At 29.6% G+C, this 11,942-nt stretch overlaps 2 protein-coding genes across 3 annotated transcripts; one reads left to right on the top strand and one right to left on the bottom strand.

Moving 5' to 3' along the window:
• Positions 1-141: 141 nt before the first annotated feature.
• Positions 142-1,613, bottom strand: LOC112695189 (H/ACA ribonucleoprotein complex subunit 3-like protein). Its single transcript, XM_025747439.2, has 3 exons — positions 1,394-1,613; positions 1,270-1,312; positions 142-398 (listed from the first exon to the last, which is right to left on the bottom strand). The coding sequence occupies exons 1-3, from the start codon at positions 1,445-1,447 to the stop codon at positions 301-303; spliced, it is 195 nt and encodes a 64-aa protein (XP_025603224.1). The 5' UTR covers positions 1,448-1,613; the 3' UTR covers positions 142-300.
• Positions 1,614-5,700: 4,087 nt separating this feature from the next.
• LOC112695187 (uncharacterized) lies at positions 5,701-11,092 on the top strand. 2 transcript variants are annotated; one of them, XM_025747438.3, is made up of 14 exons: positions 5,701-5,926; positions 6,020-6,331; positions 6,863-7,037; positions 7,163-7,246; positions 7,335-7,576; positions 7,888-8,101; positions 8,419-8,498; positions 8,826-8,910; positions 9,056-9,187; positions 9,280-9,393; positions 9,495-9,545; positions 9,660-9,744; positions 9,976-10,032; positions 10,156-11,092. In XM_025747438.3, exons 2-14 carry the CDS (start codon positions 6,111-6,113, stop codon positions 10,242-10,244), a joined length of 1,629 nt encoding a protein of 542 aa, XP_025603223.1. In that variant the 5' UTR covers positions 5,701-5,926; positions 6,020-6,110; the 3' UTR covers positions 10,245-11,092. The 2 variants fall into 2 exon arrangements, with proteins under 2 accessions (XP_025603223.1, XP_072052600.1); XM_072196499.1 differs by having other exon boundaries at positions 5,787-5,917.
• The last annotated feature ends 850 nt before the right edge of the window (positions 11,093-11,942 follow it).

Genomic DNA, 11,942 nt, shown 5'->3' with positions numbered 1-11,942 from the left:
TTCTGTTTTAGTATGAAATAATTTATTGTGTTTTATTGGAAAATTCTACCTTTGGTTTTAAAGTCCTACCTTTTCTCATGTCAATAATTTAATTAGTTTCAATCAATGACAATTATCTGCTTGAAAAAAAGAGAATATAACTGCCTAACAAAAAATTGAACAGCATATTGTATTTCAAAATTCATCATTTCACTTTAACATTTCACTATGACACCAGCATATATAAGAAAACACCACTAATAAAGAGAAAATTAAATTAAAATACAACAATACAGCAAGAGCATGTTAGACAAATCACTCTCAATACTTTGGAGGTGGTTGCTGGGTTGGTAATAATCCAAAACGCTTCTTCAGAAGCACCCTCTGCCTTGAATATTTGTCATCCGGTGAAAACCGAGCTGCAATTCAAGTAAAAAACCAAATAAAGATCATCAAAATACAAATAGTGGCTCATAATTAAACTTCCACACAACCAGATGTATATACCAAGTTCTAATGGTGTTACTATTGTTCCTCCATTAACTTTTTCCAAGGATGAAAGTTAGTTTGTTAAAATAAAAAACGACAGAGCAAATCAAGAACAAGCATACAGAATGATCCAGGTAGAGTGGTAGATTCAGCAAGGGAATAAATAAAATAAAGGAAATAGATCCTCTCAAACTCTGCAGTGGTATTGTAAAGTGTGATTTTCTTATAGTACAATATCTTCTCTGTATGTTTTCTTTTGGCATAATTTAAAGAGTATACAATGAACAACCATGCTAAGTGTCTACCAAAATCAACTACCAGTACAAAATACATATTGAAATATAAAATACATATTGAAAATAAATTAAACAACACTGGTAACTGATTTTGTGTATACATAACATTTTTGTACAATAAAATATCACACTAGACAATATCAATTAGAGTTATGCTATATGTGTATACCAAAATCAGCCACCAAAGTCAACCACAAGTATAAAATACATGCTGGAATATAAATACACATTGAAAATAAATTAACCACATATGTATTTATACACAAATACATTGGTGGCTGATTTTGATGTACAAATAGCATTTTCCAAATAGTAAATCATAAATCATAAAATATAACACATTCAAAATCGTAATTTCTAACAAATTGATATTTACCATAACATGAACCCTAAAACCAGAATAACCAATAACCGCAATGTAAGTGTGTCAACATATATAGGAAAACTATCCACGCCACGATTTAGAAATTAAAACATGCATAAACATAATTTAAGAGGAAAATACCAGGGTGAGCAGATTGTGTAGCTAAGCCAAGCGGTGTTTCTTTCTGCATCGAGAGATGATAAATAAATAATGTAGAAGCATTACTTAAAATTGAATAAGCAGTTGAAAACATTATTTCAGTTACCTTAGTGGTGTAGACCTTGTCACCATTGTCGTTTATGTAAAACTGAAGATACATCGTGGCAGATGGCTTAGATCCCTGCCAGATTGAGGCAACAAATATTGTTTGAATAATACAGATATTGCAGAAACGTCTAGAAGCAACACGAACAGGAAAGAAGAAGAAGAAGAAGAAGACGACGCCACCAAGAGTGAGGAACGAAGGGTTTAAGCAAGGAGGAGTGGAGGACTAGGTGTATCATTGGCCATGTGGGCTTTTCTCCTTCTCAACTGTGGCCCACTTCCAATACATCATAGGCCCATCATGGCTTAATTTATTTTGAGACATTACACATAATAAGTTCAATAAAATGTGTTTTTAACTTTTAAGAATATGGAAGAAAAAAGAAAAATCTCAGGAGTAAATACTTTTTCGAGTAAACTGCTATTTTTATTAATTAAAAATAAAAATGCTGAAACTTTTATTTATAAAAGATAAAAATTAAAATTATATCCATAAAAGATTGATTTTGTACTACAAAATTATCTAAACTCTAAAAAAACTACTTAAAAAGTATAGATGTGACCATTTAAAAAATGTGCAGATAGTTCAAAAAACATAGCAAAAAGCTTATAATTTAAGATATTTAGAGGTATATTCATTTTTAAGACTCATGAAAAATTTTAGATAACAACTAAAAAATATTAGACCATCTCTAAATTTTTTGAATCTAATATCTCGTAAAACTATTAAAATAGGGATATTGATTTCTAGCCTAAAGTTAGGCTTGGCGACTACTTGAATAAGTCTTATATAAATAAAATTATAACATTTTTCTTTGTGTTATTTTAGTTTTTCTTCTTCTATAATTTTTATAATATAGTTATTACTAGTTTTTAAATAACTATATTCTAACATGTGTATTTCATTTTTTTTTTCTTAAAATACTTGTCTTTTATAGATTTCGTCTTTACTTATAAGGAATAGAAATTAATTATAAAACTTTTCTTCTAATTTTATCACTTGTAATTCGGATGATGAACGGAAAGTTTTATTATCATTACTTCTTATTATTATTGGACTATTTTTTTCTATGTTTAATTCACTAAAATTTTTAAAATTCGAGTCATTATATATTTTCAAATACTTATATTACGGGATCACTTTAGTTGATCAATAAATTTATTATCTTTAAAGAGGATTTAGCACCAGACTTATTTATTAGATTAACTAACGTATGAACAATTTTTATTGCTACACTTATCTTTAAAAAATTATAAAATGGAGTTTAAAATATTTTTAATTGCTTAAACAAAATTTAGAATAATAGCATAAGAATAAGGATAGTAATTATGAAAAAGAGTTTCTCGATTTGAATTACTTTTTTTTATAGGAAGATTGATTTTTGTGTTATAATTTGTTCTATTTAAATTTCGAACTTTGAATATTTATGAGAGAGCGGTAGAAACACATTTTTTTCTTCTAGCTTCAGTTTTTATTATTATGATCAACTGTCAATAGGCATTTTTTCTTTCTTCTTCTTAATAAGGTGTTTAAATGGAATTCTCATAAAAAAAAAAACTCCTGCTATTTATATATATCTCTTTATCTTAACTTGATTTTGATACTTAATACTCTTAATATTCAATTAATAAAGTAAAAATATGTAATATTAATAATAGAGTAATATCTAATGGATAATAATGATAATAAAATTGTTAATAATATTCATTATATAAATTGAATATATACTTATATTGTAATTCATAAGTTTAGAGAAAATACAAAAATGATATATATATATATATATATATATATGTGTGTGTGTATGTGTGCCCGCTATGTCAACATATTTGACGCCAATATAAATATCATATAAATGTCAATTTTGTATGATTCACAATTATATTATAATTATTGATAATTAGTACAATTAGATGATTGACAATTAGTATAATATTCATTAAATGCTGATTTTCATATATTAGCATCAGAATGCATCACGTCAGTATTCTTAGTGCCAGAATGCAACCTGTTATAGAATAATATAATAATTATTTACTTACACTTGGGCTGCTTTTTTTTTCTTCTCCTTTTTTCTCATTTTTTCTTTCGATATTATCGTCGTCACTACCATCACCACCACTGTCTCTTCCTCCTCTTTCTTTTTTTTTTCATTTATTTTTTTCTTTTTTTCTCTTTCTCCGTCATTATCATCACCATTATTATTACCATCTTCTGATTTTTTTTTTAAATTAAATATCACACAATTAGTTTAATGATAACAAACACATTATTCAGTTGTAAATGACTCAAAAATTTTTGATAAATGACACGCAAATTTTTTGTGAATGATACTGAAATTTTTGTGGATGACACAAAAATATTTAAAAGATCATAGGTTTAAAATTGACTCACTCAACTAACAAAATATATTTAAATATATTTTAGATTCAAAAGACACATTAAATTATTACAAATGACACAAAAATGACTAAATTTCTTATATATGTCTAGTACCACATAACCAATTCAGTGATAACAAAACACATTATTTAATTAGAAATAACACATGAATTTTTGGTAAATGACACAAGAAATCTTTAAAGAATCACAAGTCCAAAATTTAAATATATTTTAGAACAAAAAGATGCATGAAACGACTAAACCTCTTTTATATGAATTCAATACCACTCAACTAGTTCAATGATAAGAAAAGTACATTATTTAGTTACGGGTAAAGTATACTTTTTGTCCCTAAAGTTTGGCAAAAATTTAAAAAATACCCATAAGTTTTCGATTTGCATCAAATATACCATTGACAGCTAAATTTTCAAAAAATTTAAAACCAATCTAACAATAATACATAAAAATTATGCTTGATTTGCTTGTATTGAGGGTTGTTCTTATGAAATTGTTGTTGAATTGGTTTTAAATTTTTTTAAAAATTAGCCGTCAAGAATATATTCGATGCAAATCGAAAACTTACAAGATAAAATTAAAATAAAATAAAATTTAGGGGTATTTTTGAAATTTTTGTCAAACTTCAAAGACAAAAAATATACTTTACCCTTAGCTACAAATGATACAGTTAAGAAATTTCGATGTCAAAATTAAAATTTTTTATGTCACAGTAAAAAAATTTTGGTGCTATTTTTCTAATAAATTCTGCACAATTCAAAATTCTTCTTCCTCCTTTTCTTTCTTCATCATCATTTTCTTTTTCTTTTTTCTTTATATTCTCATATTTCTTGTTTCATCCTCTTAACAAGAACTTATGTCACCGTTAAAAAATTTGGGTGTCAAAATTAAGAAACTTTTTGTATAATGATTAAAAAATTTCAGTACTATTTTTTTAATAAATTTTGCATAATTCAAAATTCATCCTTCTCTTTTTTTATCATCGTCATTTTTTTTTCATCTTTTTCTTTTTGTTTTATATTCTCATTATTCTTCTTATTTTATCTTTTTAATAAGAATAAAAAAATAATGAACAAAAAAATACATAATGTACAAAATTACTAGAAAAAAGAGAAAAAAACAATAACAACAAAAAATAACAAAAGAACGATAATGTCACCATAATGAAAAATACGCAAAAAAAAAAAAAGAAAATGCGTGATTCATAAATTTATTATGTGAGTTGTTTTATTGAATTTGATCAACTTGATTAAACTTAATTAATAAAAATATTTAATTGATAAAAATATTTAAATGTGCAGTGAAATCGTTAATTAAATTCATGTTATTATATATGAGATATTTAGACATGATATCTCTTTTTCCTAGTGAATTTAATACGACAAAATTGGAGGAAAAACTCATATTAGAGAACACAAGGCAGAACGAAATCAATAATGTATATGATAAGAGAAAGTATAGGGAGCTAATTATCTAAGCGTACAATGTGTATAAGGAAAGTTTAGAAAGTATTAGAGATATGATTATTAGTGTTACATTGTCTTATTAGGTTATGCTTTTGGGATGAGTGGTTTCAAGACATGGTATTAGAGTTCTAGATTTGGAAGGTCAAGAGTTCGAACTTTGGTGAATCCAAAATTAGCTTTTTATAACATGAGATGTTTATTATCCCTGGTATCCGGATGGTTATTCTGAATAGTATAGGTGATGTTCATTTTATTCATAAACCAAAAATTTAGCCCATTGTATACATTGTACGTTTAGGGTCATTGGCTCTCTAGCACTACTCATATGATAAATTATAAGAATTTCTCAGAGTCATATGCTATACTTTTCCATTATAAATGTCCCCTTTAATTTTCAATTTAATTAATTAATTAATAAAAAAAGAGAGAGAAAAACAAGGGGTTGGAAAACATATATAAATTTGGAGTTGTATCTCCTTCGTTCTTCCCTTCACTCCCAACTATTAATTACATGGCATTCCGAATTCTCTGCTTATTCCTACAAAAATCAAACGCATTATTTCTTCCCTCATTCATATTCATACAAATCATCTTTTTCTTTCAATCCAATTCTCTTTTGCGGTTTTTGGCTTCTCATATGCTCTGAAACCACGATTTTGACGTAGGACATGTAAATATCCCTCATTGTTTATATACGAATTGATGATTGATATAATGTTCAATACAGAAAATCATTTGCATGATCTGTGCTCCTATTTTGTAGATTGATTGCAATTTTGGTTGAAAACGATGAATTCTTGTTGATTGCAATTGAGGCGCTGTTGGAGGTTGTGGAAAACAAATAGAAAGAAGCAATGGATTCTGCAAGAAGTTGGCTTCACAAATTTCAGCCACGAGAGAAAGGGAAGAGCGCTAGCAGAAGGAAAGAAGGTGATGGAGAAGAGGATAATAATGGTGCTCCCATGGATGAAGCAGCTCTTTCAAATGTCACAAAGCAGAAGGTTGCAGCAGCCAAACAGTATATTGAGAATCATTACAAAGAGCAAATGAAGAGCCTTCAGGAAAGGAAGGAGCGGTATATATTTATATATATATATGCTATTTTTTTCAATCTTATCCATGTTTTAATTAATATCATGTGTGTTTGGATGTGAGACTCTTTGTTCTATAAGGATTGTCGAAAGTTGGAAGATTTTAATTCCTAAGAATTTTAAAACTAGTACCTCAATGACTCTAGTAGGAACCAAAGTAGTTAGAATTTAGTGAGTTCTAGCGTCTAGGTACTAATTAGCTCTTAAGCTTGAATACTCCAAATGGTTGCTGTCGCTTTTGTTGTTAACTTACTAAAGTTTTGGCATTTATTAGGCAAAGGTAGTGATATAATTAGAATCGAGCATCAATGGATTTTTGAGTTACTGTTAGGAGTTTATATTGTAATTTTCCTTTGAGGTACAATCCAATATCACCTTGGTGATAATTACTATTTCCCCTCCTTGCTTGGCTAAAGCATGTAGAAATTATTATTATATGTACATGATGTTGATTTTCATTATCCTAGTTGTATTGGAAACTTTTTTAAAATTTTCTAATACTTCATTGGTGACAGTCGAACCATCTTGGAAAAGAAGTTAGCTGATGCTGATGTGTCTGAGGAGGATCAAAACAACCTACTTAAATTTCTAGAGAAAAAAGAAACTGAATATATGCGCCTTCAGAGGCATAAGATGGGAGTTGATGATTTCGAGTTATTGACCATGATTGGCAAAGGTGCATTTGGAGAGGTATCTATGAGCTTATTATAAGTAATTGACATGCTCAACTATCCCATCTTCTTCCTATTCATATTATATACATATCCCTGCCCTCCAACAATTATGATTTCTTCTGAAGTTTGAAAATGTTGCAGGTTAGAGTATGTAGAGAAAAGACAACAGGTCATGTATATGCAATGAAAAAATTAAAGAAAGCAGAGATGCTTCGTAGAGGCCAGGTTTTCAGATATTTTCTTCTACAAAAGAATAGCTTTTATGCATTCGAAGTTGTCATTATTTTTCCATAATGTATCTCAATCTTTGTAGGTAGAACATGTTAGAGCCGAGAGAAATCTCCTTGCCGAGGTTGACAGCAATTGCATAGTCAAACTTTATTGTTCTTTTCAAGATGAGGATCATCTGTATCTTATTATGGAGTACCTACCTGGTGGGGATATGATGACTCTACTTATGAGAAAGGACATCTTGACTGAAGATGAAACCCGTTTTTATATAGGAGAAACCGTTCTGGCTATTGAGTCTATACATAAACACAATTACATACATAGGTATCTACAGACCTGTCCATTTACTTGATATTAGCATAGTATACTCTGTTATGCTAAATAAAACTACTCTATGTAGGCTTAGAGTTGAATGAGAAGTAGTATAAAAAAATAGATTAATTATGAAATTCATTGGTAGAGATAAGTCGTTTAATGATTGCATTCCATATAGTTTTGAGTATAATCCATGAATAAAAGTTGTTTGATGTATGCAAAAAGGGGATTTGCTTACATTTGTAACCATAGTTTTTTAGTAGTTGTTTGAAACCAAAACAAACTTGATCAATATAAAATTTCAAAACTTTATGTTGCAGGGATATTAAGCCTGATAACTTATTGCTCGATAGATTCGGACATGTGAGGCTGTCAGATTTTGGACTTTGTAAACCATTAGACTGTAGTACACTTGAAGAAGCAGATCTTTCTGTAGGTCAAAATCTTCAGGGATCTGCACAAAATGATGGCACAACTCCAAAACGCACACAACAAGAACAGTTGGAACACTGGCAGCAAAACAGAAGGACTCTTGTAAGTTCATTAGTATTTTGTGTTTCTTTGTCGTTCAGTATGACAGTGTGTACAATTGAGCAATGTTATACATCTTGCCTTTATAATGCAAGAGAAGGAGCCATGAATATTTGGTAGTAGTTGGATAAAGATTATGGGTGGTTGAAATATCAAAATTCTTTGTATCATCTTTTTCCACTTAAATCTAGCAATCAGTTTCTAGCGAACTTTTTAGTTTAGAAGTATTTTTCTGGTGCAAATTATAATTCTAACTATGGTATTTTCTTTTTCATCTGACGAAAACATGAAATACTTTTTGTGCCTTTATCCCTATACAGGCCTATTCTACTGTTGGTACACCTGATTATATTGCTCCAGAAGTCTTATTGAAAAAGGGTTATGGGATGGAGTGTGATTGGTGAGTTTAATAATGTGAATTTCCATTAAAATTGGTTTTATTTTTCTTTTGCTTCATCAGTCGTAGGTGAATACTTTGTTACTTCTTTTTTTTACCTTGTGTCTTTAATTTAAGTATTAAGAAAGTGAGCCTTGGAACAATAGTAAGATTGCTACCTAGTAATCTGAAGGCTATTAATTTCACAAACTCCAAAATAACGTGCTGCCTTTTCATTAAAATACTTTGCAAGCGTAATGATTTTCGTTCATTTATAGAAAATACTTGTAAGTTAAATACTTCTAAGTTGCACATTTTATCCTGATATGATGATTGTTATCAAATTCCCAGGTGGTCACTTGGAGCCATTATGTATGAAATGTTGGTGGGATATCCACCTTTTTATTCTGATGATCCAATGTCAACATGTAGGAAGGTAATATTTATTATCAAAATTTTTACTGATTGTATATTTTCGAATATTATTTCGATTTGCTCAAATTTTTTTAAACATGGATCCCATTAGTTGATTGTAAACATAGGAGTTCATAGGTTTAACCATAGTTTACTATTTTATGCAGATAGTAAACTGGAAATCTCACTTGAAATTTCCAGAAGAAGCGAGACTATCTCCAGAGGCTAAAGATCTTATTAGTAAGCTTTTGTGTAACGTCCCTCAGAGGCTAGGATCAAATGGTGCAGATGAAATAAAGGTGTTGTATGGTGTGTCCTTTTCTATATTCTGAGATTTATTATATAGAAATTTGAATATAGAGGTCACCGTTTTCATGTTTTCCTTCTATAGGCTCATCCATTTTTTAATGGTGTTGTTTGGGACAAGTTGTATCAAATGGAAGCTGCATTTATTCCTGAAGTCAATGATGAGTTAGATACTCAAAATTTTGAAAAGTTTGAAGAGGTATTTGAGTCTTTTAGTTTCATGTATATTTTATGTAGCTACATATCCAAGGTCATTTCATCTTTGATATATTTCCTCATTTTACTATTTGGCATCAACAGTCAGATAACCATGTTCTGAAATCAGCATCAAGATCTGGTCCATGGAGAAAGGTAACCTTATATGTTTATTTATTAATGAGAATTATCTTTACTAAGTTCTCTTCACAATTGCGATATACTGATATTGCTTATAAATGTGCAATAATTAATAATATTATGTCACAGATGCTTTCATCTAAGGACATGAATTTTGTGGGATATACATACAAGAACTTTGAAATTGTCAATGACTATCAAGTTCCTGGAATGGGTACATTTCTTTTTTCTCCTCTTATATTCAAATTTTGATCTATCACTTTTTTCTCCTTTCATATATCATTAGATAATATTACCTATCATTGTCATGTATGCATACAACTTTGTATCCAATTGTAAAAATTCAAAGGATGTAACGAAAAAATAATCATAACAAATAAAAATGAACCCGTGAAGTAATAAATATTGTTCCTCTCAGTTGATTTTGCTTTTGGCTTTCTTATAGCTGAATTGAAGAAGAAAAGTTCCAGATCAAAGAAGCCATCCATCAAGTCACTCTTCGGTATGCTATACTTCTTTCTTTGCATTGCTTTATCTCCAAACACGTAGTTTATGTTGTCCATTATACAACATATAATTTTGCTTCTTGTTTATAACACTAACTCTTTCCACTTCATCTTCATAGATGTTGATCCTGAGGGATCAGAGTTGTCCGAGGCTGTAGATGCATCTGCAACCAACCAATCAGAGGAATCCCATAACAAGAATGAATGAATATGATGATCTACTTACCATGCCCATGTGTTAGTATTATATATCATTCTTAGCTAAATTGATTACTTGCATTGGTGGCTTGAGGAGAGGCATGGAGAAATTGTTGTCAAGTTGGTTTGGACAATTCTTGAAAAGCTTTGTTAGTCACACCACTCACCATATTGGATTATTTTAGGTTTAATTACTCTATTGGTTCCTATAGTTTTACCAAATTTTTAATTAGGTCCCTATACTTTTTTACCTTTCAATTGGATCTCTACACTACTTTTAATTTTGTAATTACGTCATTTTCATGTTAAAAATGTTAAAATTAACATAATATTTTTACCAAAATACATACATTCCAAGATATAATTAAGTTTTTAATTATAAATACCTTCAATTTGTGAAGAAATATTCAATTAATTCTAATATTTTTTTACACTAGGAATGATTTAATTATAAAATTAAAGCAATGTAGAAACTCAATTGAAAGAAAAAAAGGTTTAGGGACCTAATTAAAAATTTAGTGAAACTATAGGAACTAACAGAATAATTAAACCATTATTTTACTCTCTATTTTGTTGTCAAATATTCATGCTACCCTTTATATAATATAAGTAGATAGAAATAACATGTGCTGTATATTTGGTGTTATTCTTTTTTTTATTCATTTATTTATTTATTTTAAGTTATAGCAAAGCATTTGTTGGCTTGGTGGATAACTTTGTAGATGTGGAAGTTCGCTTTATCTATAATGAAGGGCTAGTTTTGTTTTTTATTTTTGGACTGGACAATGAAAGGCTAGTTTACATTACCAAATTTGAGCTATGTAAATTAAAATTAATGAATATAGATAGTTTATGATATATTTATTGTTGCATGTATGTCCAACGAGAAAAAAGTTGAGTACAAAAAATAAAATAAAATCTTACGATAATTTAATTACTGTCGAATTTACTATCGAAAACAAACAGACAGTATAAATCTCACCGGTAAATATTTACCGTCAGAATTTTTTCGGATGTTGCAATGGATTATCGGCTCGGAAAACCAATTAATTACCGGTGGATTCTTCCGACGGTATTGTTGGTGCCAAAAATGTTTTTTGCGCACTATTACTGTCCGATTATTCCTACGGTGATTCTGACTATAATGTCAATTTTTTTAATTTGAAATAAATAGTCAATTTTAACTTTAAATTTAAATTTTTTCACACAATTAGTGGTTCATTCATAAATAATGAAAAACTTTTATCTAAAATAAATAACATAATGTTCAAATAAATTAAAAGTTAAGTGCATCAATAAATACAATGAAACAATAAAATGAAAAACTAATAATTACAGATCTAGTAGTCGTCGTCGTCGGTCCTGTGGTCTTGAGTCGGCAGCGCAGAAGGCGGTAATGTCCGTATGCCACCAGCAGCGGTGCGGCCACCAGCAAGGTCGATGCCAGCGGCGTGCATCTAGGCTTGGTAAACCTCCATTTGAGCCTCCATACACTGCATCCGCTCCAGCGACTCCCTCTACTCCAACCTGAGCTCATCCGTAGATGTCACGCGGTTGAGGATCTTCTAATACTTCTCCTGATAATCGTTAAGCTCCTAAGTCTGTTGTTTAAGGCCTCGTTAGAGCTCCTGCATCTACAGCCTCATTCCTCGGCTCGACGGCTGGTGGAGCCTAATGACAGCCTCAACATGGATGTGCGGATGCTACT

This window comes from Arachis hypogaea, chromosome 6 (assembly GCF_003086295.3).
Source record: "Arachis hypogaea cultivar Tifrunner chromosome 6, arahy.Tifrunner.gnm2.J5K5, whole genome shotgun sequence".
Classification (NCBI taxonomy): domain Eukaryota; kingdom Viridiplantae; phylum Streptophyta; class Magnoliopsida; order Fabales; family Fabaceae; genus Arachis; species Arachis hypogaea.
Note: the sequence above shows the minus strand (reverse complement) of the source record. Positions and strands in the feature narration are given on the sequence as shown.